Below are 27,893 nucleotides of genomic sequence, written 5' to 3' on the forward strand. Positions count from 1 at the left end.
GGTTTGGAGCTGCTGGTCGCGCCACTTCCTGGTTCTCTGCTTCTGTCCCAGGGGGCGTGGGTGGCGCAAATGGTGCAGGTGCAGAAGGCGCGGGCCCCGCGGGGCGGGATGCCTCCAGCAGCTGCAACAGCTGCTTTTGCAAGCTGAGCAGCTCCGATAGCTGCTGTGATATGTTCGGCAGCTCTGTCAACAAAGGCAGATGCTGTATTAGAGGGTCAGTTGCTCAGTTCTGCTTTTCCGTAGCACCATCCGCCGCTGTGGAGAGGGGCAAGCAGCATCTGGGCATTCTCAGCGCGGCAGGTGCATGTGCAGCACTGTCCGGAGCTACACCGGCCAAAAAGGTCCATCCGGGCATCCTTGACGCGGCAGGCACCTGCGCAGCCCGGTTAGGAGTCGCCATGGAGGTCCAGGACGCGAGACCCCCCGGCCTTGGCCCCGGAAAAGCAGTGGCCACCGCTGAGCCGAACGGCAAGGCGGGCTGTGCGCTCTCCCGCTGCCCTGACACCCCCACCAATTGCTCTGCTGGCGCGGGGTCCTCGGGTGGCGTGGGGTCCTGCGGCAGCGCAGGGTGACCTGGTGCAGGCTCCGGGGCATTCTCCGCCCGTGGAGCCGGGGCAGATTTTTCACATCTCTCTCCTTCGGATATCTCTCCATCACTCACCACCGAAACAGGCGAGCCAGCTCTGCTGCCACAGTCAAGGTCCATCAGCAGGTTAAATAAAAACCGCCAAGTGCCTAATAATTCTAACACTGCTGGATCCCCAGATGGAAGGTCGCACCGTATAGCACAGCCTATCTCCTGCCACAGCCCAAAATCCAGGGCGGTGTCTCTGTCCGGGGAAATGCCATGCAGGGCAACCCAGTCTAATAACTCACAAAGTGAATTTTCAGGAATGGAGGTGCACATTATACTGAAAACACCTTTCCAGACCATTAACGCAGCGTCAGTTTTTAAGCCGCCGTTTGCCATTTTTTAGTCCTGTTGGACATCCCGGTCCGGCAGGGGGAAAGGGAACACCGTACCTCTAGACAAATTCTGCTTGGCTCGCAGCATGCAGGACACGTCGGAGTGTGCAGATCACGTCTCCTGCAGCTATAGGGAGGAGAGGAGAGAAGATCCAACAGGCAGGAATTGTGCAGCAAGAGTGATTTATTTAATTATTTTACAAACTCTTTTATAGACTTTTTTCTTCATAGTCTAATTGGACAAGGATCAGCCACCCCCTGGGTGGATTGGCTAGAAATCCTAAACATCCATTGTCAAAATATTTTTCTACTGTACAGTAAACATAGTTCTACAAGGTTGCAGGTGTTCATAGTTTATAGAACTTCTGCTAATCTCTTCATGAGAGAGAAAAGTATCCCATGGGCTTAGAAAGAAGCAAGAGAAATTCTTGCTAGCAGCAATATTGTATTCACAAGCAGGTCTGGCTTGGGCTTGCTGTCTGCGGCAGAGGAGGAGGTGGGTGGGAGGGTATGTTTGTGGTCACTGTCTGGCATGGGAAAACACACCACTTCATTGGACACTGTGTTCCAGAGAGCAGGGCAGGAGGGAAGACTAGGAGAAAAACTGACATAAAAATTACCAGTTACAATTTATGTCTCAAAAGACGCAGATGGTTTTCCCTCCTGTCTCTCTGCAGCCCATTTTAATTTTGTTGTAAAATGAAGGAATACAACCCTGAGTAACATCGTCTAGGGGACACTGTGTAAGCAAGGAGGCTGGACTTGAGGAGCCCACCAGTGGTGCCTTATAAATTCAATGATTCTGTGGACAGTTTAGTGCACTGGATGGCATCAGTGAAAAAACTGCTCCCACTGCCCGCACATCATCCCCACTTATTTCCTATTCTTTGTTACTAACTAGGGTGAAGGAGAAGGGAAACTACTCCCAGAATTGTCAAATTCCCTCTGAAGATCTGGACCTGCTCTTGCCATCATGTACTGCCTGCCTGCCTTGATACCATGCTATATTGCTGGTCAGAATTTGCCTCTCACAGCAATGACCAACTCTTGCTGATTTGGTATCTCGATTTTCACGGATTTTCATTGTAGTCTGATCCTCTGGAACTAGGACATACTGCTAGCCAAAACTAGCTCTAAAGAGTTTCACTTAAGATCACAAAATGCAAGAAAGAAGAAAAATCAGTTTGAGTGTTGGAAACATTAGCTTGCTCCATGCTAACATGCTGTATGATGCAACATTTGTGCCTCAGGCAAAAGTATCAGTAAAACCATTTTCTGTTTTATTATGTAACAAATTTTTGAAAAAATATTCCTTAAAATTCAGTTTACTCTCCACTCAGAACAACCTTCAGCAAAGCTTTTACCACAAACTGACTGAAAATGGAAATTGCTAAGTGTTCATGATTGTTAATACGCAATTTTTCCAAAAAGAAATTTTCTGGAGAGCTTTTCCCCACCACCATCACCTGTCCTGCTAAAAACCTATTTAAAACATGCCAGGGTGTTGTCCTGAGAGGAGCTGGGACAAGCATGGTGGAGCCAAACCTTCCCTGTCCTCAGGCCTGTTTTTACTGCCCTGGCTCTTCTCTGTTCCTCACACTGCCCAGCATCCAAAATAATTCCTGTCACAAGTGGTGCCCCAGCAAGTGGAGACAGTCAATGCCCAGAATGGGAAGGTCTCAGGCCTTTTTTTTCCCCTCATAAGGCTCAGGCAGCAGAAAGCACCCCAACCTACAAGTAAATCCACAGCCCTGGAATGAAGTGGTCACGATGTAACTCAGGTTCTCTCTTTGAGTCTCTGTTTTATGTATTCCTGGGATTTTCACTTTTTCTCGTCTTAGGATCTCAGTAAGTCATCTGTGTTTTTGTAATCCATCACACCCTGGAGAGAAGCGTGGGTTTTGCTTACAGAAGAAAGCAGTGCAAGGGACTAATGCCCACACGATGCTCCATCAGGTACACTGCCAGCACTGCCGTCCTCCAGGCAAGGCCAGTTTGTCCAGCTGGCACCACAGCTGACACCAGTTTTAGCTGTCTGTGGTATCACTTGGCAGCTGAACATAGAGTGGCAAGGTCAGCTCTGCAGGCACTACCAGGCACCATGGAAGGAGCAGAGAGCAACTGGTAGAAGCAGGGCATCCTCAGTTGTTTCACAGCGGGTTTATGCAAAGTCTGGATACCAATAGAAAGGTGACACTATGTAGCTGCACCCACTGCCTCACCTGCCCTGGTGAGCTCTACCATTCCTGCCCTACAGAAGGAAGTAGGAACCGTTTACTGGCATAAAGGTACTTTGGCACCTGTACCAGCTTGTCTAGACCTGCTAAAGTCACAGACCCCAATACAGGCCTTGTCAGCAGAAATATCTGGGAATGGGCAAAACAATTAAAATCTCTTAGTCACCAGGTCTGCCACAAACTGCATCAGGAAGAGGTGGGCACAGTGATCTCCCAGAGAGACACTAATCTTCCAGAATGTCAAGGCAGGTGGGTGGACTGAAACACAAACAGGTCATGTCCTCAGTGCGTGGAAGGTGGCTTATCTGGATTAATAACTGGTGCTGGCATGGTTGCTGAAGCTTTCATTTTCTTGGAATTACCTTAATACCAAAGTGTCTGGTAGCAGGTGTGCTTGCGGACATTTGCAGGCAATTACCTCTGCTGACAACAACGAGATATAATAAAACCCTTAATGCAGGAGAGAGCAAGGCACAGTCAGGCAAGGACATTAAGCAGGGCAGTACATCTCATCGTGTCCTTGTTCCAAATATATACTTAGCATTACAGCAGCTGTTCTCCAGTCAAAACCCCTGCTGGCCTTCATTGCAACAAAAGCATCCTCTTCTGGGCTGATTTCAATTCTGAATGTTAAAGAGTAAGGGCAGTGATAGAGATCATAGAGAGTGCAGTAAATACTAACTACATTTGCCAATACAGAGGAGGTGCCTAAAGAAAGCTCTGGGTTTCTCTAGGTTTCTGCACCAGCCCAAGGTACAATAAAGAGCAGCTGGGCTTGGATGGAACTTTGCCTTTCATCATGACCCATGTAGGGAGTGTCTTCTCACTTAAGATTCACGTGGGCTGAATTTCCTCAGCCCCACCATACACCTCTGAAGAGCTGCGGATTGTATTTTCCTTCTAGACTGAGATGAACAGATTTCCTTCTGTTCTCTATGTGTTCTGGGTGCCATGACAAGTAATGGAGTGAATCCCATCATTTCCTGAGTAAAGGATGGTGAAGGTCTCTGCACCTGCAGGAGGGCTCTGGGTGAAAGCACACATCTGCTCAGCATTCAGATCTACACAAACTTGCTGCACAACACGCAACCTGCCAGCAGGCTGCAGGGAACAACTTGTCCAGACTGGTTGCATCTGAAGGCCTTGCTGATTTTGATCTGTGGACCACGAATGAGTCAGCAGCAGAGCGAAAATTTGATGTCTTTGAGAAGCTTGTCAAGCTACACAGAGCTAGAAACAGCAAAGTAAGGAGGCTCAATGAACCTCTTTCTTTCTCCTACGTTGGTGTCTGGTTTTAATCTCAGTTAATATGCAGCTAATTTGAAAGAAATAAAAATCAGGAAAGTCAAATTCATATAGGAAAAGTAAGTTTTCTACTCTAAATTGTACTTCTTCCTCAATTTCTCATTTCTTGGGAGCAGAGTTAGCCATTTATCTGGCCCTGGAAAAAGCACTCTAACCACAACTAGGAGAAATCAAGTGAGTGTATTTAAACTGGCCTTTCTGTGGAATTGGGAGACAACACCTGACATGAATTTGTTGCTTGGAATTTGCATGCTAATGTGGAGGTATTGTCACCGAAACTGTGGGAAAAACAGAAACTCTCCAACAGCATCTTTTCAGTGTTAGAGAATTTAGGCATTACTTTATTCTGGACAGGATGTGCAATAGAAATCATTTCATCCACACATGCCCAGCTTGTGCAGTGGAAATCATTCTACCACACACCACTTTACCAGACTTTTCACATACCTATACAGACAAAACCCAAAGAAATTCTCATACATTGGTCTTAAATTACACAGTTCTTAGTATTCAATCACCTGTTGGTTATTGATCCCTTTGCCTCCAATGCTGATTTGGTCCTCATTCTTGGTCCTCTTATCAATCTTTTCCCAGATCAGGTGTGTCGGACCTCTCCAGGGGCTGGTGTTTGGGGTAATGTTTGTTAATGTTTGTTTATCTCTCATGTATCTTCTGGCTACTCCCGATCTGTAGGTTTTAAACTCATCAGGCTTCTCCCTGTGAACAGTGTCTTTTGACGAGAAACTTCAATTCCCCTTGCCCCTGGGCAAAGGAGAACAACCCCCTGACTAAAGTTACATTAAAAAATATTAAAAGTTGTATCATTTCCACCGGTATCTGCTGTGGGATAAGGTAAGATTTTAATACAAAATTGCAAACAAAACAGTTCCAGGTATCTCGGCTATTCAGAATATTTGATATAGTGAAAATGTATGTTTGTTTCCACCAGAAATAAAATAATTATTAAAATATTTCTGGCCTTTATTGTGTCTAGTGTCCTTCACTTCGAGTAAGACTTGTCCTCATGTAACAATGTCCCTTTAACTTATCCCCTCCCCTGTCCCTGTCACTCATGAAACAGAAGATGCTGACAGGATGTCTTGGTTTGAAAGACAGGTGTCTGCTAAGGAAGACAGGAGTCTCCCTTGAAATGAAAAAAATTGCAACTCCCTTCCCTCTGAGTTATTATAATTTTGAAATTAAGGGGCTTTCAGGCGAAGGTATGAGGAACAAGAATAACAGTTCTTTACTATTATATATCTGTATCTGGATAACCAGTCAAACAAACAACAATAACTATGGCAGTAGCAGCAAACAATCACACACCCAGTGCCAGCCTTCTCAGCTGTCGGGCCCTTTCCCCTCGGGTGCAGTTCCGCTCGCAGCCGGCAGGGGCGCTGGCGGCTCCCGGTGAGCAGGGCAGGTGCGATGGTTCCCCCGCGGCTGCAGGGGGCGCTCCGGAGCGAGCTCGGGGAGCACGTGGCACCGGTGCCCTGGGATCCCGGGAAGGGATGGAACAAAAGCTTCACAAACCCCTGGGCAGCCGATCCCGGTGTCCGGCCGGACCCTCGGGAACAGCAGGCTGGAGCGGCAGACTGGAGCAGCAGGGACGAGCACAAATCCCAGGTGGCAGACGAGATGTATCAAACTCTGGAGCTGCAGCAGAACCCCCGGAGGTCTGGGCAGGCAGGGCGAGCAGGGCTACAGAGTAGTGAAGGCTCGGAGCAACGGCGGGGGCAGGGCGGCCTCAGCCTGGCTCCCAGCAGGGCAGGGAAAGACGGGCTTGGGAATCCCGGGGTTTCTCCAGTAGAAGGAAGGCAGCCCAAAAAGTAGAAGCCTGCCATGCTGACCAATTCCTTCCAGCCTCTCTTTCCATCCAAACGCTGGGAACTAATAGCCCACAAACCCAGGTGAAAGAAATGCACCCCTCCCCCTGTGGCCAGGTCTTCTGTTTTTCTTAAGCACCCAGTAATTTGTCCCCCTGGCAACATGTATGGGGAAAATTCTTTAAGAGAAAAAGAAAACAGAAGGAGAACTCCTAAAACCCCAACACAGGATGTCTGACAATTTGTTTCACATACACTGCTGGAGTATAGCTTCTGCTGCAATTTTCAGGCATTCAGTTGATGCCCTGCTTCTGATAGGAAAGATGGGTGCTAGTGTCTTTACAAACAATTTGGTGGGTGAAGGTCTTTAGGAGAAATGGGTGTTAACGTCTTTTAAATGGATCTTAATGTCTCTACCAACCTCAAGCTGCACAAGTTTGTTACATAACCCAGTCAGCTTGACTCCTGAACTTCAGGGTAACGGACAAATGGGTCTGCACAAAGTCTATTGCAGAACCCAGATAGCCTGAATTTCGAAACATGGGAGGAAAATGACAGGTTCAAGGGGTGAATATGTGGCAGGTGGTTTGGGAAGGCTGTACCTTCCTAGTACCTCAGCCAGTGTGGAAAGGAAGGAGACAACATGTTGCCAGGAGTTTAGGATAAAAGGGGACTGCGCCGTCTGAAACCTTGAGAGAGGGAAACCACATGGGGCTATGGCCCAGTGGATGGCTCTCTCCCTGCAAATAAAGATGCAGGTCTCCTCTGTGTCCTTTATGGACTGGCTTCTCATAGTGTGATTTTCCGCATTCTTCCTTTGCATTACCTTCATCTGACTGCTGTAGTAAATGTTTTCCAGGTGTAACTAGTCTTGCCCATTTTTTTAACATGTGAACAGTAGCACAGTGAGTTCCTGAGGTTACAGCTCTTCATCTGCTTCTGTCCTCTGGGTTATGAAATGGTTAATCACTTGCTTTGTCCTATTAAAGTCATCTTCCAGAGATTCTTATCTTTGTGGATGTGAGCATTTGCTTTAAACAATACCCTATCCTGGCATAAGGTATGAAAGGAGTTGATCAATAGTTTACTCATGTAAGCACGAGTTAACTATTAAGAGTAAGCAAATATTAATCACAAGCCTCAGAAGCAGGATGCGCCTTAGATTTGTCAAGAGAAACAGAATGCACCTTGTCAAGGTAACAGGAACAGAACCTGTTGAAACCAGCACAGAAACCGCTGAAACAGCCAACAAAGGAATGCACATGCTTCAGAAAGAAAGGTGAAAACTGCTTTGTGAGGAAGACCACTAGCCTTCACCAGAATGACCCCCAAGGAGGACGCAGGGCCTTCCTCAGTGCGACCGCAAGAGCACACTACGCTTGCGTGTCATGTATGCTAATGATATTAATGACTTCTGAGAAGTAATTTGTATAACCACCCCTATCCCAAGGAATGTAATGAATATTCATGAAATATAACTGTATCAGTGCTGTGTACAGTGCTGTGTGTGCATGTTAGGAGCAGCGATCCTCCATGTACCCAGCGCTGAATAAAGCAAATGCCCACTTGTCTGACTCTTTCTCTAAAGTGTCTCCAGGCTCGGTTTGGAGCGATTTGGAGGTATCTCTGTGGATTATGACAGAGAAGTGATACAGAAACCTATGGGAGAGGAACACTTGGATCCCTTGCATTGACAGGCCCTGTTAACATCTTTATTCCCTTACACCCTACCATCTGGTATGTGAAAGCACAGGATGAATATCTACCAGAACAGACATGTTTTTGTTAGGCTGATATTGTTTTATGACCATAAAAATCAAATGCTGCTGAAAACCACTATTTATTTCATTTTTCTGTGCAACACATGGTAAATAGCAGAGCTTCCTCTGCCTCAAGTCACCTTGAAGTAGGTGACTTTGTTGGAAATGATACAACTTTTAATATTTTTTAATGTAACTTTAGTCAGGGGGTTGTTCTCCTTTGCCCAGGGGCAAGGGGAATTGGAGTTTCTCATCAAAAGACACTGTTCACAGGGAGAAGCCTGATGAGTTTAAAACCTACAGATCGGGAGTAGCCAGAAGATACATGAGAGATAAACAAACATTAACAAACATTACCCCAAACACCAGCCCCTGGAGAGGTCCGACACACCTGATCTGGGAAAAGATTGATAAGAGGACCAAAGAATGAGGACCAAATTAGCATTGGAGGCAAAGGGATCAATAACCAACAGGTGATTGAATACTAAGAACTGTGTAATTTAAGACCAATGTATGAGAATTTCTTTGGGTTTTGTCTGTATAGGTATGTGAAAAGTCTGGTAAAGTGGTGTGTGGTGGAATGATTTTCACTGCACAAGCCGGGCATGTGTGGATGAAATGATTTCTATTGCACATCCTGTCCAGAATAAAGTAATGCCTAAATTCTCTAACACTGAAAAGATGCTGTTGGAGAGTTTCTGTTCTTCCTGCAGTTTCGGTGACAACTTGACTGATATAATTTCTGCTACTGACTTTTCTTTAATCTGATACCACAAGCTCTAACATGCATTTCAGCTTTCCATCCACAGCAGCATGAGCAAGAACCCGAGAGGAATGATGATCTCCCCTTCCTGAGACACCTACCCAAAGCAATACATTGTACATTTCAGTAATTGCCAATGGTTTGAAATGGCTGCCTGAAGGAAGGTATTTCTGCTGTGAATAAGCAATGTTCAGTCCTTGAAGCTAAAGAACTGCTGTGAGTTCTCCTAACTGGGATGTTATTTGGGTCAAGGGCAATACTGAGAATCATAGGATTCACAGAAAGGAGGGGAAAATGCTCCTTGAGTAACTGTGAAGAACAATCTATTCACTTTACCTTCAGTGCCTTTTGTCAGGAGGACAATGGGGAAAAGTTCAAGCAGGAGACTTCAATGACAGAGCACTCTAAAGCCCTCAGATCAAAGCCACAGACAGCACAGCTGTGCTGCCTGAGTGATCATATCTTGTAGTTGCAAATAAAAGAGGTCAGGGAGAGAATACAAAAGGGAAAGGTTTTCTGCATGACACGGTCCCTTGTCTTGTTTCTGTCAGGTCTACAGTTCTTTGTTCCTTTTAACTGGTTTGCATTACTCCTACTGGAGTCTGCATTTCCTTAATTTTGTAGTGCAGCCTGAGTTAACAACTAAGCTAGCTTATTTCACAGTGTAAACAGTGTCTACAGCACTGGCCTTGCCCACAGTGATAGCAAAATCTCCGTGGGCTTCACAGTGGGAGATGAAGTAGATGCACAAAGAGTGAGCTTAAAAGAATGATTTTGTGTCTTACTTGCTGGACTGTTGCTTTCAGAAATTGCATAAAGACAACTAAAAGCAAGATAAATCCATTAGTGCTGACTTAAGATTGAAACTACACTCGTGGGTATGGGTACAATTTTGTTCTTCATGAACAAAAGGGCTAGGGAGACAGTATGTAAGTTAAAATTCATTATATTGCTGTAGAGGAAGAAAAAGATAAAATGCATCCCGTGGAATCGTAATTGCTGGTTTTAGACAATTACCTCAGTCTTCTAAAGTGTAATGAAGAAATATCCAGAAGGTAAGAAGCCTGTTGCAGTCAAAACAAGAGGGAATCAACAGAAACAGTTTTCCCAGTATCTCAGCTGTCCCTCTTTCCTTTAAAAGTCTGATATTATTTCCTTTGAAAGCATGACAGGATGCCTGCACTTATGCCTCATCCAGTTATGACATATTCTTGCATTTTATTCATAGGATAGTTTGACTCATATTTGACAGAAAGGTGAAGATCCCAAAGGCAATCTAGTTTCCATGAGCTACATGGAAGCAGCTACCTTAGTGCAGAGCAAATACCTGCTATCAAATGCTTCTGTTTAAAAAGAGGAGAATGACCTTTTGCACTTTTAAACACAGAAAATTCACTGGAGGGAGAGCCAGAGACATTAAAAGTACCTTAACAACATGAAGGCTTTCAATTTGTAAGGCAGAGAACTGTTCTAAGTTCAACTTCTTGAGTTGTGGAGCTCCCCATGTTCGCTTTTCCTGGCTGGCTGGCTGGCTTTTACAATAACTAAAGCCTTTTCTGTAGCAGCAGTCATGCAAATGTTGGTTGGGGTTAGCAAAACCATGGAGCGTTGGAGGGTATGGTTCTGAAAGCACAGATTGCCTGCTACAAGCTCCTGCCCAGAGTCCCCGGGCTGGGGCTGAGGGAGGCACCAGCCCGGTGGCAGTGCCAGCTATAGGCAAGCAGCAAGGGGAGGAGGACTGCTTGTTATCCCAGGTGATTGTTTCTCAGAAGGGCTCACAGTTTAGCTCTGCTGCGTATACAGTCAACTCTCCTGAATGGAAGAACTATATGAATTTTTGAACAACAAGAAAAACCCCACCTGCACATCATAGGGTAAGTAGATGCCAGAGCCAGCTAGACATGCCCAGAACCTTTTGAGGATACAGAGGTCAGCAGGTGAGCACCCGAAGGGCAGCTTTAAGGAATTACAGCCACTCCAGACAGAAAGTCAGCCTCACTGGGGGCCCAATTTAAATGCCTCTATGCTAATGCAGACAACATGGGGAATAAATAGGATGAACCAGAGACGTGTGCCCACCTGCAAGACTATGACTTTACTGGCATCACACAAACATAGTGAGATGACTCCTATGATTGGAGTGTCGGAATGGAAGGAACAGGCTCTTTAGGAAGGACAGGCATGGGAGGCAGGGAGGCAGTCTTGCTCTCTATGTCAGTGACCACCTGGAGTGCATGGAGCTCCACCTGGAGCTGGATGAGAAGCTGTCTTAGAGGGCCAGGATTAAAGGGAGGGCAGAGACAGGGGACTTAATAGTGGAATTCTGCTACAGGCCACCTGACCAGGAGGACTTAGCCAATGAGGCCTTTGAAAAAAGAGAGGAGCAGCCTCATATTCACAAACCCTGGTCTTCATGGGGAACTTCAACACCCTGACATCTGTTGGAGGTAGAGCACAGTGGGGCACAGGCAACTCATAAGATTTCTGGAATGCCTTGATGACCTTCCTTCTCCAAGGAAGAGGAGATTAACAAGGAGGGATGCATGCATGCTGAACTTCATTCTCACCAATGGGAAGGGGCTGGAGGGAAATGTAAAGCTCAGGGGCAGCCTGGACTACAGTGCCCGTGAAGAGGTGGAGTTTGAGATCCTTGGGGCAGGGAGAAGGGCACACAGCAAGCTCACTACCCTGGACATCAGGAGAGCAAGCTTTTGTGTCTTCAGGGATCTCTTTGGTAGAGTGACGTGGAATAAAGCCCTGCAGGGAAGAGGGGCCAAAGAGATCTAGATGATATTCAAAGATTATCTCCTCCAGATTCAAGAGCAATGCATCCCTACTAACAGGAAATCAAGAAAGAATGCCAATAAGCCTGCATGAATAAACAAGGAGCTCCTGGATGAATTTAAACACAAACAGGTATCTTACAGAGGGTGGAAGCAAGGAAAGGTGGCCTGGAAGGAATATAGAAAATTGTCAAAAGAGCCAGGGATCTGGTTAGGAAGCACTGACAGATGTAAATCTCACCGAGGACATCAGAGGTAACAAAATCAGCAATAAAAGAAGGGTCAAGGAAAATGTGAGATCTCTCACAAAGGATGTGGGAGACCTGATTACCCAGGACATGGAGAAGCCCAAGGTACTCAACAGCTTTTTTGCCTCAGCCTTCACCAGCAGATGCTCCAGCTGCATAAGTTGAAAGCCGAGACTGGGAAAATGAAGAACTGCCTGCTCCAGGAGAAGACTGGGTTTGAGACCATTCAAGGAACATAAAGGTTCACAAGTCCATAGGACCTGATGAGATACATCTACAGGGCCTGATGGAACTGGCCGAGGAAGTGGCTAAGCCACTATTGTCTTGGTTTGAAAGACAGGTGTCTGCTAAGGAAGGCAGGAGCCTCCCTTGGAATGGCAGATGCAACCCCCCTTCCCTCCGAGTTATTATAATTTTGAAATCAAGGGGGCTTTTAGACAAAGATGTGGGAAATAGGAATAACAGTTCTTTACTAATATATATCTAAATGTGTATAACAAGGCAAACAAACAACAATAACTCTGGCAGTAACAGCAATCAATCACAAACCCAGTGCCAGCCTTCTCGGCTGTCGGGCCCTTTCCCCTCGGGTGCAGTTCCGCTCGCAGCCGGCAGGGGCGCTGGCGGCTCCCGGTAAGCAGGGCAGGTGCGATGGTTCCCCCGCGGCTGCAGGGGGCGCTCCGGAGCGAGCTCGGGGAGCACGCGGCACCGGTGCCCTGGGATCCCGGGAAGGGATGGGACAAAGGCTTCACAAACCCCTGGGCAGCCGATCCCGGTGTCCAGCTGGACCCTCAGGAACGGCAGGCTGGAGTGGCGGGGACGAGCACAAATCCCACGGATGGCAGACGAGATGTATGTAAACGGAGAACCCCCCGGAGGTCTGGGCAGGCAGGGTGAGCAGGGCTACAGAGTAGCGAAGGCTCGAAGCAACGGTGGGGCAGGGCGGCCATGGCCCGGCTGCCAGCGGGGCAGGGAAGGCGGGCTTGGGATCCTGGGGTTTTTCTCCACAGAAGGAAAAGCAGCTGATGAAAAACAGCCTCCCTCTCCGGTGTTCAGGGACCGACTAACCGCACACCCAGGTGAAACAAAAGAGTAGCCAGATGCACCCCACTCCAGTGGCTAGCTCTTTGTTTTTCTTAAGCACCCAGCAATTTGTCCTCCTAGCAATGGGGAAAATTCCTTTAACAGAAAAAAACTAGGAGAACTCCTAAAACCCCAACAACTATCCATCGTATTTGAGAAGTCTGGTGAAGTTCCCACTGAATGGAAAGGGGGAAACAACCCCCCCTTTTTTAAAGGGTAAATAGTCATGCATTACATCCTTGTTTCTAAGTTGGAAAGATAGGGATTTGACACATGTACTCAGTGGATAAGGAATTTGCTGGAGTTGCGGTCAACGGTTTGATGTCCAAGTGGATACCAGGGATGAGTGGTGTTTCTCAGGTGTCAGTATTGGTAGCAGCTGTGTTTAACATCTTTATCTGTGTTGTGGACAGTGGGATTGAGTGCACTCCCAGCAACAACGGGTGCTGACAACACCAAGCTGTGTGGTGCTGTGGACACGCTGGAGGGAAGGGATGCCATCCAGAGGGACCTTGACAGGCTTGAGAAGTGGGCCTGTGTGAACTGCATGAAGTTCAACAAAGCAAAGTGCAAGGTGCTGCACCTGAGTCAGTGGAATAACAAGTACAAACACAGGCGGGGTGGAAAAGGACTTTGGGTAGGTGGTGGATGAGAAGCTCAGTATGACCTGGCAATGTGCACTTGCAGCCCAGAGACACATCTGTGTCCTGGGCTGCATCCAAAGCAGCGTGGCCAGCAGGGCAAGGGAGGGGATTCTGGCCATCTGCTCTGTGAGACCCCACCTGGAGTGCTGGACACATACATAAAAAGGGCATGGACCTACAGTAGCAAGCCCAGAGGAGGGGCATGAAGATGATCAGGGGGCTGGAGCACCTCCCCTGTGAGAACAGGCTGAGAGAGCTGGAGATGTTCAGCCTGGAAAAGAGAACACTGTGGGGTGACCTAACTGTGGCCTTCTAGTACCTAAAGGGGCATACAGGAAGGCTGGAGAGAGACTTTTCACAAGGACATGTAGTGATAGGTGATGGGACAAGGGGGAACGACCTTAAATTGAAGGAGTGTAGGTTTAGATAAGATATTAGGAAGAAATTCTTTACTGTGAAAGCTGTGAGGCACTGGAATGGGTTATCCAGAGAAGCTGTGGATGCCCCATCCCTGAAATTGTTCAAGATTGGGTTGCATGGGGCTCTGAGCAACCTGATCTTGTGGAAGGTGGAGGGTTTTAACTCGAGGATCTATAAGGTTCTTTCCAGTCCAAACCATTCTCTGATTCTGTGATGACTCTGACATTTGATTCATTCCTCTATGTGTATTACACCACATCTATCTCTGAGGTGTCTCCTGGCTGAATATGTTGGGGGGATGGTTTAAACACCATCAAAGGCTTACATTTGTCAGAGACGTTAATTTGCTTAACATGGTAGAGTTTTTTCATCTGGGTACTAAGCAACTTCAGACAGTCAACGGACTTAGCAACTCCTTACATTTTAGAAAGTTTTTCCACACTTTATTAAAACAGCTTTCAGGATTATATTAAGAAGGAAATTTGACATATGTTTTCTTCTGTTGAGGACATATGAAAAGAAATACACAGAAAGACAGCTGACCTTTGTATTTGAATTGCAGACCTAATACTGATGGAGGGTAACATTTCTGTACAATTTCTTTCTTGAACCATGTCCTATTGGATTAACTACTACCCTTCTGATTAAAGTTCAGCTAAGCATGTTTTGAGGGACAAAATACATGAATTTTCTTTCTCTAGTGATAAACTTCAACAGAAATGTGTGGTAATCTGCCACTTGTCTTGGTTTTGTCACGGATCTCTAGTGGCAACAGAATTACACTGAGAAGATGTTTCCCGAGGCCTTCCCCAGTGCTGACTGAAAATGCTTGCAACCTGCCTTCCTCCTAGCATCCAGTTAACAATGGCCTGATGAGTTTGCATCATAGTCTTCACCCACCGAGGCTTTATTTGCTTTTAAAGCCTTCCTTCTTGAAGGAATGAATGAATAACCTGCCTCACAGAGACCTATCCTGCATGCTATCAAACAAGACTTCTCTATCAGTTAGCATGCACTTTGGTACTCAGATACTATGGTGTGTACCAACTGTCTCACCCATTTTTCTTAAAGCTTTCACCTTATAAAGGCAAGGTCCAGGACCATACAATCTTTTCAGCTGCACATTTATACAGTCACAAATAATGCCATATATGCTTACATTTACCTGTGCTTTACATGTACAGTATATGTTTTACATTTATGGTTTTCTATTGCATGAGTCATCTGTTTCCTAAAATGAACAGAGAAGGGAGGAGCAATGGGAACAGAGAAAAAAAAGAGATCACAGCAGAATATTTCAAAGGTTTTTTTCTGTTAGAATGTCCACTTTTTCCTGACAGTGTGGTTATTGCTAGGAACAGTTTAAGGGTCAATCATATATTCCATAATGAATGGAGGAGCAAAGAGCTCGTTTCTCACAGAGAGAGCCTGATATGAGGTCTCCTGGAGCACCTAAGCTGTCATTCAGCTGCAAACCTGTCAGTGATTTCAAAGCTGTTTCCACAGTCAAGGCATTTTTTTCTATGCATTTTCTTCACGCTATCAAGATGATATCACCCACACATTCTAGTTAAATTATATAAAAAAATGACAGCTCATACTGCAGTTCTGCTCTTTCCATTTCTGATTCCAGCTAAGATACTAAATAGGCTGAAATTCCCAAGGTTGCAATTACTTCCTAAATGCTGTTTAGGTTCAAGAAATAACATCAGTAATACCACATACAGGGCCTTTTCTATGATGTAGCACTTTTATCTGCCACAAATGCCAGCAGGGAAAAAGACTTCTGTGATTTTCCCTGGTCCGTCTTCCACTCTACGTTACATTTGTCGATGTCCTGCCTATGCTATAGCTTTGATTACTGCAGTAATCAGTGAGATCACAGAGTGATTTGAATTACTTACACCACATCTAACCTTCCCAGAAGGAAATAGCAATAATAACAGATTATACTCTTCTCTACTGTAAATAAGCTGTGGTTAATTAAAATAGTAAGAATTATTTGTTTATCTAAATTCTCAGCTGTAGTAGAAAAAGTCATAGAGCCTTACAGCAAACACTAATACTTGCATCCAATTGCTGACCAGGATAAAACATGCATTTTTAAGTTGTCTTTATTATTCTTCATATTGCAAATAATTATCAGCTATAAAACAGCATGCTACAGTCTGAGGACTGACAGATTTTTACTCCTCAGTTTTCCAAGTATAAAAATATTGAATCAAAAAAACATTTAGCACTTGTAAAAAGGAACAAACTCTCACACTTTGCTATTAAATTCTGATATTCACAGTTAAAAGCTATATTTGAGGTCAGGCATTCATCATAGTTCAGTGGAGGACTGGCCTTTCATATAATTTACAGCAATGTGCAGCATTAAGATAACATAGCCTTTAAGCAGCAGCTGATCTCCCCTTTTGCAAGTGATGTAGCACCTTTCACTTTAGGCAGAGCACCGCTTGTGGAAAGGTCTTTATATTATGGCTTACATTAAAATTTATTTTGTATACTCACGTCCAATGTATATTATGTATTTAGGCATTTCAGTGCTGCTGAACACTGCAGCCACAAACTGCCACCAGTATCAGCAGGTTAGAAGGTATCTAACAGCTCTGCTGTCTGTACTAGTTTTCATCACTGCAATCACTGGCAGTGGTTGCACAGACAGAGAATTAAAGATTAAAGATAAATAACTCAGTCTAGCAGAGGTATGAGTTTGAAAGCCAGGACACAGCAGTTTTATTTGCTGCAGTGAATAAGAGAGAGAGGAAAAGAGGACAACTACAAAGACACTGAATTGTGAGAGCACACATCAGGTTAACCAGCAAAATAGGTAACTAGCAAGGAAAGATTTGAAGAAAAAGCACCAACAGTAAGGTCAAAGGACAAGGCTGCTGTGCCAACATGGTCTGCGATTGCAAAACACCACGAAAGTGCTCACCAACATTATTTATGAGTTATTTTCCTTTCCTATGCATTTTACTCCTTGTAGTGTTTCTCCCCTTCTGCAGTCAAGCTAAAACTGGTATTGGAAGTGCACATTGCAGCTCTTTTCTGGCACACTAGGCTTCTTCCGTCCCCAGGCTATATATCCCTTTCCCTCAGTGGTGAGACATAGTGCTGTCCATCGCAGTTCAGGGCGTGACACAAAATGAACACAGAGCATGAAGTAAGAAGGAAGTATTTGTTAGACAGATAGCAGATGTAGTCTTGCCTTTGGTGGATGCCTCATGTCATGCTCTATGAGGTGTTAGGGCATCTGGGGATAGAGAATTTGAGATATTGCATCACAAGTAACAAAGCTAAAGATTTCTGGAAAAAGTCAGAAGTGATAAATCCAGTGCATATAATGAGGGGCAAAGAGCACAGGTTTAACATTTCATTCTTCCAGTGGCCCTAATAACTGCCAAGAGTTTAAAGTAACCAAGATTAGCCATCCCATCTATAAAACTAAGGCAGGCCCTAGAACCAGATTGCTTCAGTCCAACCTTCAAATTAAACTTTTCTTCACATCACCACCTCTTCATTTCTTCCAAATACAATAATGATACTACAGAGATAGTCCAAATTATGTACTCCCTTCTTGTGGATCAGGACTTACTCAGATTACGGAAGTGGACTAGTAAAAGTCACACTGCGATTACACCTCTCTGTTTCTACAGGAAGATGCAACAGGCATCACTAATATACTGAGTGACTTCTGCCATGGTTGGTTTGGGTTGTTTTTTTTTTTTTTTTGGTTTGTGGTTTGTATTTTTTGTTTGATTGGTTTTGGGGTTTCTTTTATGGCTAAATTCAGAAGGCAAGCTGCAGTTAGCATCTTCTCACCTTTTCCCTGACCCATCCCTTTCACTGCAGTTCACAAAGAGGGAAAACTAGCTAGCATGTTACCCAGGGGGCTTCTGCACCATCAAAGCCCTGACTCAGCCAGACATGTGAGTGCAGGACCAGCAGGGAGTCTTCCCCTATGATAGCCTTCTTCCTCATACTGCACACATGCTGGTAGTAAAAGTCTTGCAGTCTATTTGTCTACTGGTCCCTTCTGCTTGTGTTACTGGAATGAAAAGAGAATGTGGCTACTGCAGCACTGGAATTTTTGAACAACAGGCTAGGCAAAAATCTTCCTGAGGCATTTTTGAAGGGTTGAGCCTGCTTTTGACCGCTGTTGATTTACATGACTTCCTGAGAAGATTTCTAGCAGGCTTTAAACATGGGGTTTGCTGTATTGATCAACTTATCTCCTTTTAGCAAAGCAGCTTAGCAATTAACAAAGGTGGTCCAGATACTGTGGTCAGTGAGACAGACCACATCACGTCTCTGTGGAGATACTATGTGCAGCTGTGAGAGTACAATATTGAAACACTTAGTTATCTGTTTGCCTAGGACACTGCAATCCTTGCTTGGTGCACTGCAAGCAGAGAAGCAGACCACAGTCCTGTAGACGGACTTACAAGGCATGCATCACTCCAAAATATGCTTATGTGGAGAATCACGTTGCAGGGCTGTATGGATTTCTACAAAAAAGTAGGTCATCTTCCCTTCTCTGCAGTCCTCTTACAATGCCCACATTTTGTTTGAGGCTTTTTCCCTTCATAGTCTCTCCCTAGGCAGCTGTCTACTTGTGACTTTTCCCCTCCTACCTACCAGTAAGGCCATCATTCACGGTTTCCTTCCCACTTCTTTCTTGGGCAACTTAGCAGTTTCCTCTTGTCAGCAGAACATCTTCCCTGAACAGACAGTCACCACCACGACAGCCCTTTATTCCCCACAGACGTCTAGTTTTGCATTCCAGCTGTTAAGCAATTTCTCCAAGTAGTCATTAATGTCAATAACAGGTATCACTTCTATACAAACACAATATTCAGCCTTGTGCAGATTTTGCCCTCTGGTTCATTGTTCAAATATGCACTGTTTTTTTTCTTTCTCTCAGAAAACAGTTTTTTCCAGATCATGTCACTCACTTGTCACTGTAAACTAGTGTCCGCAAGGGCCTGTAACTTCCTTTTTCATGGAGAAAGAGCACCTGACAAAATGTGGTCATAAATGGTACACTACAAACAGAGTGAAGTCCCACAGCAAATTATGTAAATATTGTGTGTATGCAGAGTTTTCAAATAACTTCTATCTTTTTACATTAAATGTATACTTTGTTATCCAAGCGCTTTTGCTCTCATTTTCTACCTGTGTGGTTGCTGATGATGTGTCTTTGAATACTTGAATTGTGCATGCTGTGACCATATTGCACCACTCTTTGATCAAAAGATGTTTTACCTTTCATCCAGTCCCATGAAAGTCATTCAGAGACAACTTCTAGACTTTTTATATTCTTTAAATTCTCCATGTTCCCGATTGATACCAAGGGTATATGAGAATATGAGAATCAAAACAACTCCCTTAGAAGTTTTTGGTTTTGTTCTTGTGGGTTGTCGATATTTTCATTCTTTAGTATTTATTAAGCTGATCACTTTGTAATTCTAAGAATGTTTCACAGAGTCTATGAGATACATGAAAAACAAGTTTTACAGAGTTACCTGACTTAAGAGAACCGTTGCAACAAAATAAGGTGCTGTACTTACTTTGGCATTGCAGTAGGAATCCTGACATAAAGATACTTGGGATAATGGGAATAGAGACAGAACCTCACTGCTTCTCAAAATGTTTTGTAAGAAGCTTTAGAGAATCATAGATTCATAGAATGGGTAGGGTTGGAAGGCACCTTAATCATCTTCTAGTTCCAGCCCTCCAGCCCTGGAGAGGGACACCTGCCACTAGACCAGGTTGCTCAGAGCCCCATCCAGCCTGGTCTTGAACACTTCCAGGGATGGGGCATCTACAGCTTCTCTGGGAAACCAGTTCCAGTGCCTCACCACTCTCACAGTAAAGAATCTCTCCCTAACATCTATGCTAAGTCTGTCCTTTTTCAGTTCATTTCCCCTTGTCCTGTCACTACATGCTCTTGTAAAGAGTCTCTCTCCATCTTTCTTGTAAGTTCCCTCCAGGTACTGGAAGGTCACAATTAGGTTGCCCCAAAGCCTTCTCTTTTCCAGGCCGAACAATCCCAATTCTCTCAGCCTTTCCTCATACAAGAAGTGCTCCATCCCTCTGATCAACTTGTTGAGCCTCCTCTGGACATGCTCCAACAGGTTCCTGTCCCTCCTGTGCTGGGGACCCAAGAGCTGGACACAGAATGCCCGGTGGGTGTCAGAGACTGAAATATTATAATTCATGGCTCAAACATTGTCAGAAAGGTTTTTGCCCATTATGGTAAAACTGTACAATGAAGCTGCACCACCGAAGCCCACCCTAAATGGGCTTCCTGACTGAAACCTTGAACTGTGAGTTAAACTGCCTAAGGCTATTCAAGACAAGGAAAGTGACACTGTTGTTCAAAGCAACAAAGTAGTGGGAAGTAATGGGTAAGGCTGGGAGAGCATTCACAGAAGAGCCAAGCCCAGCAGCTTCCAAGTGGAGGCCATAGCTCCAGGCTTCTCTGTTGCCAGGTTTGCACAGACACCCCCCCAGGTGGGAGCAGGAGGGTTTCAGGGGCATGGCAAAAAACCTCAGAGGCAGTGAACACCCATGCTCTGCTGCACAGACTAGCTCAGACTAGCTCCCCCACCCCAGGACAGCCATATATATGGGACATTCACGTGAGGGGCAGCTGAGGGGGTGTCATGGCCCATCAAATTCCCCCCCAAAGGGTTCCCCAGACCCTGCACCAGAGCACTGCATGTGATGCAAAATGATGCAACTGATCCAAAGTCTTGCAAGGGACAGTGTCAAACCTGGCCTCCCCTCAGGGGAGGTACCTTGGTGTTCCCACTGTCCCAAACATATATGAATCCATTGGATTTTACACCTTTGGGCGGGAGACCCCCACCACCAAGAAGACCAGATGGAGGGAAGCAACGAGACATCACTGGGACCCACAGGGTGGTGGTATGTTTCTACTTAATCTGTCTCTGTCACTCTTCCTGTGCCTCCCCCCCCCCCTCTTTTTCTACTTCTTTCTTTTCTCTTTCTTTCTCTTTGCCTCTTTTACCATTAAATTAAATAAATCAATTTTTTGGTATAAACATTTAATCATGTTTGGCTTTAATCTCATTTTGGAGAATTTTTGAACCTCAGGGTTCTTTCTGCTTTATTCACAGAGAGTTGTCTTCGCTCCTCTATGATTAGAGAGGATTGTTACAGTGGGGTCTCACCAGAGTGGAGCAGAAGGGCAGAATCCCCTCCCTTGCTCTTCTGGCCACATTGCTTTGGATGCAATCCAGGACACACTTGCCTTTCTGAGCTGTGAGTGCACATTGCTGGGTCATGTCCAGCCTCTCCTCCATCAGCACCCCCAAGTCCTTCTGGGCAGGGCTGCTCTCCATCTGTTCATCCCCAGCCTGTGTTGGAACCGGGGGTTCGTCCAATGCAGGTGCAGCACCTTGCACTTGGCCTTGGTACATTTCATAGAATTCCCATGGTCCCGGTTCTCTATCTTATCCAAGTACCTCTGGATGATATCCTGTCCTTCAGGTGTGGCAACTGCACTATTCAGCTTGTTGTTGTCTGCAAATTTGCTGAGGGTGCACTTGATCCCTTCATCTCTGTAATTAATGAAGATACTAAATAATACTGGTACCAATACAGACCCGAGGGACACCGCTTGTCACTGATGCCCATCAGGACTCTGAGTTGTTAGCCACTACTCTTTGCATGCAACCATCCAACAAATTCCTTATTACATAACAGTCCACTTGCTGAACCTCTTGCTCTATAATTTAGAGAGACGAATGTTGTCAAGGACCATGTCAAAGGCTTTACAGAAGTCCAGATAAATGACATCTTGTTTTGGGGTTGTTCTTCCCTTGCCCACTGATGTAATCACTCCATCACAGAAAGCCAATGGGCTGGTCAGGCAGGATTTGCTGGAGGTCTCAAATCACCTCGCTGTCCTCCTTGTGCCTTAGCGCATCTTCTGTTCTGAGATCTTTTCAGGCACAGAGGGGAGGCTGACAGGTCGGTAGTTCCCAGGGTCCTCTTTTCTGCTCTTTGTAAAGATGGGTACAATGTTTTCCTTTTTCCAGTCTCCTGAGATGTCACCTGACTGCCACGACTTTTCAGATATCATGAAGAGTGACTTGGCAACTACATCAGTGAATTTCCTCAGGACTCTGGGATGCAGCTCATCAGGTCACTTAGACTTCTCCTCACCCTTTATTACCAGTTTTCCAGTCTTATTTTTAGGGGGAGTACACCTTTGACCATCCTTTTTTGGTTAATGTACCTGTAGAAGCCCTTGTGATTCTTTGTGTCCCATACCAGGTTTAGTTCATTTTGCTTTGACCTTCCTCACCCCATCCCTACACAACTGAATTTCATCTCTATACCCTTCCCAGGTCATGGGTCCTTGCTTCCACTGTCTGCATTTGCTTCTTTCCCTTTAGTTTGACCAGCAGTTCCCTACTCAGCCATGCTAGTCTTTTGCCTTCCTTGCCCAATTTCTCATTCCTGGGGATTGCTCAGTGTTCAGATTGCTCAGTGTTCAGATTGCTCAGATTCCTCTTGTGCTCAGTGGAAGACTTCCTTAAAGATCTGTCAGTTCTGTTTCAGTCCCTTGTCCCTGACAGCAATGTCCATGGGGATCCCACAGACTATCTCCCTGAAGAGCTGGAAATTTCCTTTCCTAAAGTTCGGGGTCTTAACTTCACACTTCTCCTGACCTACCTCCCTCAGGAGTGCAAACTCCACCAATGCAGAATTACTGAAGCCTAAGCTGCCTACTATTCTGATGTCTCTGATACATTTGCTTACGTTGGTGACCATCAGATGCAGTATTGCACCCCCTCTGGCACGGCTGTCTGTTAACCTGGGTCAGGAAGTTACCCTCCATGCATTCCAGCAGTCTCCTGGATCTCCTACAACTCTCTGGGCTATTTTCCCAGCAGAGGTCAGGGTGGTTGAAGTCCCCCAGCAGGACAAGAGCCTGTGAGAGCGGTGCTTCCTGCAGCTGGAGCCAGAAGGCTTCACCAATAGGCTGTCCTTGATCAGGAGGCTGTTGTGGACACCACCGACAAGGTTCCCTTTGTTGCCCTTTTCTCAACCCCAGGCTTTTGACATGCTCATGGCTCTTGAAAGATAAATATTCACACTCAATTCATCTACTGATGCAGAGGGAAACCCCTCCACCACTCCTTCCTCCCTTGTACCTTTTGAACAGCCTGTAGCTGTCTACAGCTGCACTCCAGTCATGGGATTCATCCCACCGAGTTTCAGTAATGGCAACAAGGTCACAACTTTATAGCAGCACAGTGGCTTCCAACTCCTGCTTATTGCCCATGCTGTGAGGATTGATGTAAAGGCACCTCAGCTGGGTTTGATCATGGTCAAGGGTTTGACCCCCATACAATCCATTTGCTTAACAGTTGGACTCAATGATACTTGTGGGTTCCTTCCGAATCAGAATATTCTGTGATTCTGTGTGTTCTGTGCTCTCCAAACAGACTGGACTTTGTAAATCATCAGTGTCACAAAGTATTTCCCATAAGCATGATCACAGCTCAACCTTTGTGTTCCTGGATTCTTCCTAACCTAAGAGTCTACACAGATTTCAATGACAATTACTTTCCAGTAATGCCCACAATTATGCTCTTATGTACAGTTGGTATTTCTCTGCCAGTGCAATCAGGCCAAGTACTCATCTTTACCTCTGCCCACATTTCATTCTATGTCCAGCCCATGTGCATAAGCCCGGCAACAAGAGGAAAAAAAAATCAGTGTCTGAGTCTCCAGACTGCCACCAACTACTCCATATCCCTCTCCCAAGGCAGGATCAGACGTGTCCATCACCTACACAAATGCCTACAGCTGCTCCAATTGCTCCTTAAATATGTATCTTCATTAAGAGATAGAGATCCTGACCCTCCACAGTCCACTCTTGTGCTTCCTGCACCTCCCCTCTCCTAATGCTCTGAATCTTTGCACACTTCCATGTACATACTTACATCATGTTCGTATCTATCTCACACTTTTTTAAGGCTAAGTCTGTTTCTCCATATGGGCCTTTGGTTTCTTCCAACTGCTGGTAATCCTCATTGGTACTCTCTGAAGGAAAGGATTTCTTCCTGTCTTTCAGAATTTTTTCAGTATGATGTCGGGTTTCTTTCTTTTTAATGAGATGATGTCTTACTGTATTATATTTGGCTCCTGATCCACATTAATCCTTCAGTTCTAGTATTAGTAACTTCTTTCCTAGTTATTCTGCAATCAGCATTGTCAATAATAACTATATAGGTTTAATACACTGTTCTTACTCAGTTTTGGTCTTGTTTTTTATTACAATTCAGCCAACTACCTTTGGATTTTAGACTTCTTTCTCAAAGTATTCTTTGCAGACTTTATCAGTAACTTTTATGTGGGCACTACTGAACAATTAAACAGAAGGTGACCCAGGAATGACTTTCTCTGAGGTCCACTTTACACCTTTTTCTGATTTTATAATGGATCACCTAGGACAGCTCAGAAACAGCTATCAAAACAATTTTTCACAAATCCACAGACAGAACTTCTATCAAACAGATTTTCTAGCACTTTTATAATAATGTCTTGTCAGACTGTGCTAGAACTCTTATGTGTCAAAATCTAATAATACTGTTTCCTCTATAGCCACAGGGACAACAAATAACCTGTTGTAGAAGAAAACTAAATTAGGTAGACACAATTTGTTTTTAACCAACGCCTACTCACCTCCTTACTACATGCTGGAAGTTTACCAACAGGTTTTTATGGTTCCTGAGTTTGTGGCATGGAAGTCACTTCCTTCAAACTGCAGTCTTTCTCAGCTTGCACTGTGTTTAACTGAAAGCCTGGAGTATAGCAAAAAAGACACTGCCAACCAACCTCTTGGGGGAATTTCTGACATATAAGTTTGGAGAAAAACATTGATTTCTGTGTGTTACACGAGAAAGGAATTCCTCTATCTCTGGAACAGAAGCATGTGAAATTCTTTCCATGTGTCAGTAGCTCCTGATGCTATAGCTGGTACGAACCACAGTGAAAGTAAATCCTGAACCTGAGCACTGCTTTGATTTCCTTCCTGGGTAAGTTCTCTATTATTTTAACAATAGCTTGTCTCAGAGGCCTGGCTTTTCTACCTGACCATTTTTTGCACAAAATTACCTTTGAGGCTCTTGCCTCTGTCAGATTTGGACAAAATAAGCCTGCAGCTCTGAAGTTATCAGGGAAATGCAGTGGTATGATGATGCTCCTCTCGTTTCCATGGGAAACCATGCCCATAAATTCCAGATAAGAGCAGACCGAGTGACACAACAATCTATAAGCCAACCCACCAGCTGTTTTTGAATTTTTAGCAGCTATAGACATTAACTATGACTGAGTAACATTCTTGAATTATAGCTACGCTTTCACACAACAGCTATTTCAAGCTTGATTATAATTGCTTATGAGGGTCCATGAATGTCTCAAAAATGGTCTTTTACATGAAGTGAGACGAGCTACGGTAAAAGGGAAGCAGGAGGGGAGCGGCAGGTGCAAGGCTACTATATAGCCACAACCTCACTCCCTTAAGCTGGAAGCGCAGTCTTAGATAACATACACTGAAGATCCTCACTTTGTTCTCCCAGAGGTACTTCTGACCCAGTTTTGTCTATTTGTGGAAATACAGGCCACTCATTTTCAGCCATTTCTTGCTACTTGTCTTTTTTGATTCATGCACTTGCAGTTTTCAAATATTCATTCAAGTTGCAAAAACCAGTTTGATATGAAAAGTAATCACTATCTCATTAATTAATGGTCTTCTAGCTAATGCAGTCTCCCTCCTCAGAGAGTCAGAATTGCTGGTATCTGCGTAAGGGAAAAATTATCTTTACTATACTTCAAGGCATTATACTGGCAGCTGCATTCTTCTCCACAAACATGATGTATGAAAAAGCAAACAATATTTACTCCAAATACAGTTTAATGCTGCAAAGTATTACATGTTTTCCACAAACATTTAGTATACAGACTTCAATGGAGATGGAAAGAAACCCCAACACTACACCACTCCTTACACAGTACTTCTTTGTTGGGGTCTCTCCCCCGCCGTGTAGCCCTGGGAGAGGGGCCCTGAGGGCACAGACACGGGGCTTCCCTGCCCCTGCTCAGCCTCGTTCCCATTGGTTGGTTTGTGTTCCCTGCGCGGGCAGAAGGACCCTTGGTCCCGTGACTGGAACAGTTCCTGGGCAGAGCCCCGGCCATGCGGCTGGAGAAATAAACATCTCTGAAACAGCTATCAAGAATCTGTCTGTCCATATATATTTCCTTTCCACGGGACTCCTGGTTTGATATATGCGTGTTGCAGGATCCCCACTGCAACAAATGGTGGAGAATTGAGAGCAGAACGATCCCCGATCCCTAAGCGACTGATTTGTGTGAGTAAACCCTGGAAACTTTGGATTCCTCTTCTTGGTTTTGCTTTGCTATTCCGTATCTAAACTATGGAGGAACCGTGGGAAGACTCTTGGCTCTCAGAGCCGCATATGGACATTTATCTTAAACTTAAAACGATTCTTGAACAACGATTTGTAAATTTTAGCTTGATTCAAGCTCAGAAAGAACTGAAACACTTCCTGGCATGGTTGTTTAAGAACTTTTTCTATGTTTCTTGGGATTTAATTCTTACCAAGGGCTTTTGGAAAACCGTTTGGACACAGTTAATATTTGAGTCAAAATATATGCCGATGGAAGAATATTTTCGTGAATATTATTTAGTTACCGAGACTGCTGAGCAATGTCAGCTGTGTCCTGGCGAAGGGAAGCCTGGCTCAGGGACCGTGCGGCCCAGGCCACGTGCACCGAGCGCTCTCCGAGCAGCAGCGAGGCAGTTCCCGCGCGCGGGCGGAGCCACGCGAGCCGCAGTGTCGGTGGTGGAGCGAGGCGCGGCGGGAGCGGCGGGACCCAGCAGTGTCTGCCCGGTCCTGCGCAGCGCGTGGTGGAGCGAGCCCCGTGAACGCCCGACTGAGAGGGGAGGCGCGCAGGCGGCAGCGGGCGGCGGTGGCGGTGGAACGGAGCCGCGCCGAACCGAAACACGCGCTGGAGCAGGGCGCGGGGGGGTCATCGCTCGGGGGCCCGGCCGAGACGTGGGTGCAGCGCCCGGCAGCGGCAGCAAAGCTGCGACCAGAGGAGGCGACGCACGGAGAACTGAGCGGCGCGGCCCGGCCCGGCCCGCGCAGCCCCGAACGCGACCCCGGGAAGAGCGCGCAGGCACCAGCAGCCCCGACAATTCCAACACGGGAGCGACCGAAGGAGAGAGCAAAGACGCAGCGAGACAAAAAACAGCAGCCACTCGGAAAAAGATCATAGTAACTAAGACCTTAGGGATAGTAAAATGGTATAATGTTAAGCAAAATTATGGTTTTATAACAAGGTGTGACAACCAGCAAGACATATTCGTGCATAGAACTGCTATTAAAAAGAATAACCCTGAAAAATGCATCCCAAGCTTGGGAGATGGAGAGGTGGTGGAATTTAATATTGTACTAGGGAGAAAAGGGTTACAAGCATCGCAGGTCACTGGGCCTGATGGTGTTCCTGTGAAAGGCAGTATATATGCAAAAAATCGTAGTCATGTTAGACAATATCTCCATTGTAAGCCCCCCCTACAGTTTCCCTTTCCTAATCCCACCTTTCCCTTTTACCCTATGTCCTATTACCCCCAGTGTATTCCCAATCCGTTTTTTCATCCATGGTTTCCCTCACAAAACCATGCTTTTGCCAATTGTTTCCCCAAAAATCCCTTTCCAATGCCGAGTGGGGGATGAAAAGGGGGAGGGAAGAAGTTAAACCCTCTCCTGCCTCAGTTTCCCCACAA

At 45.4% G+C, this 27,893-nt stretch overlaps 1 protein-coding gene and 1 long non-coding RNA gene across 6 annotated transcripts in view; one reads left to right on the forward strand and one right to left on the reverse strand.

The window, feature by feature from the left end:
* Nucleotides 1-218: 218 nt before the first annotated feature.
* The window catches only part of ACER2 (alkaline ceramidase 2), a 52,610-nt gene continuing 24,935 nt past the window's right edge, over nucleotides 219-27,893 (reverse strand). For 3 of the 5 annotated variants that reach the window (XM_032095923.1, XM_032095926.1, XM_032095929.1), the window contains one exon: nucleotides 1,338-1,570. In XM_032095923.1, coding sequence (XP_031951814.1) covers nucleotides 1,372-1,570 — 199 coding nt within the window. In that variant the 3' untranslated portion in view covers nucleotides 1,338-1,371. Of the gene's footprint in view, nucleotides 1,094-1,337; nucleotides 1,571-27,893 lie in introns of those variants that run through there. The other 2 variants (XR_004237448.1, XM_032095925.1) reach the window with 1 other exon arrangement.
* LOC116437769 lies at nucleotides 4,177-18,319 on the forward strand. The gene is made up of 3 exons (XR_004237449.1): nucleotides 4,177-4,190; nucleotides 10,792-10,794; nucleotides 18,234-18,319. It is a non-coding gene; the product is annotated as an uncharacterized LOC116437769 (long non-coding RNA).

This window comes from Corvus moneduloides, chromosome Z (genome assembly GCF_009650955.1).
Source record: "Corvus moneduloides isolate bCorMon1 chromosome Z, bCorMon1.pri, whole genome shotgun sequence".
NCBI lineage: Eukaryota > Metazoa > Chordata > Aves > Passeriformes > Corvidae > Corvus > Corvus moneduloides.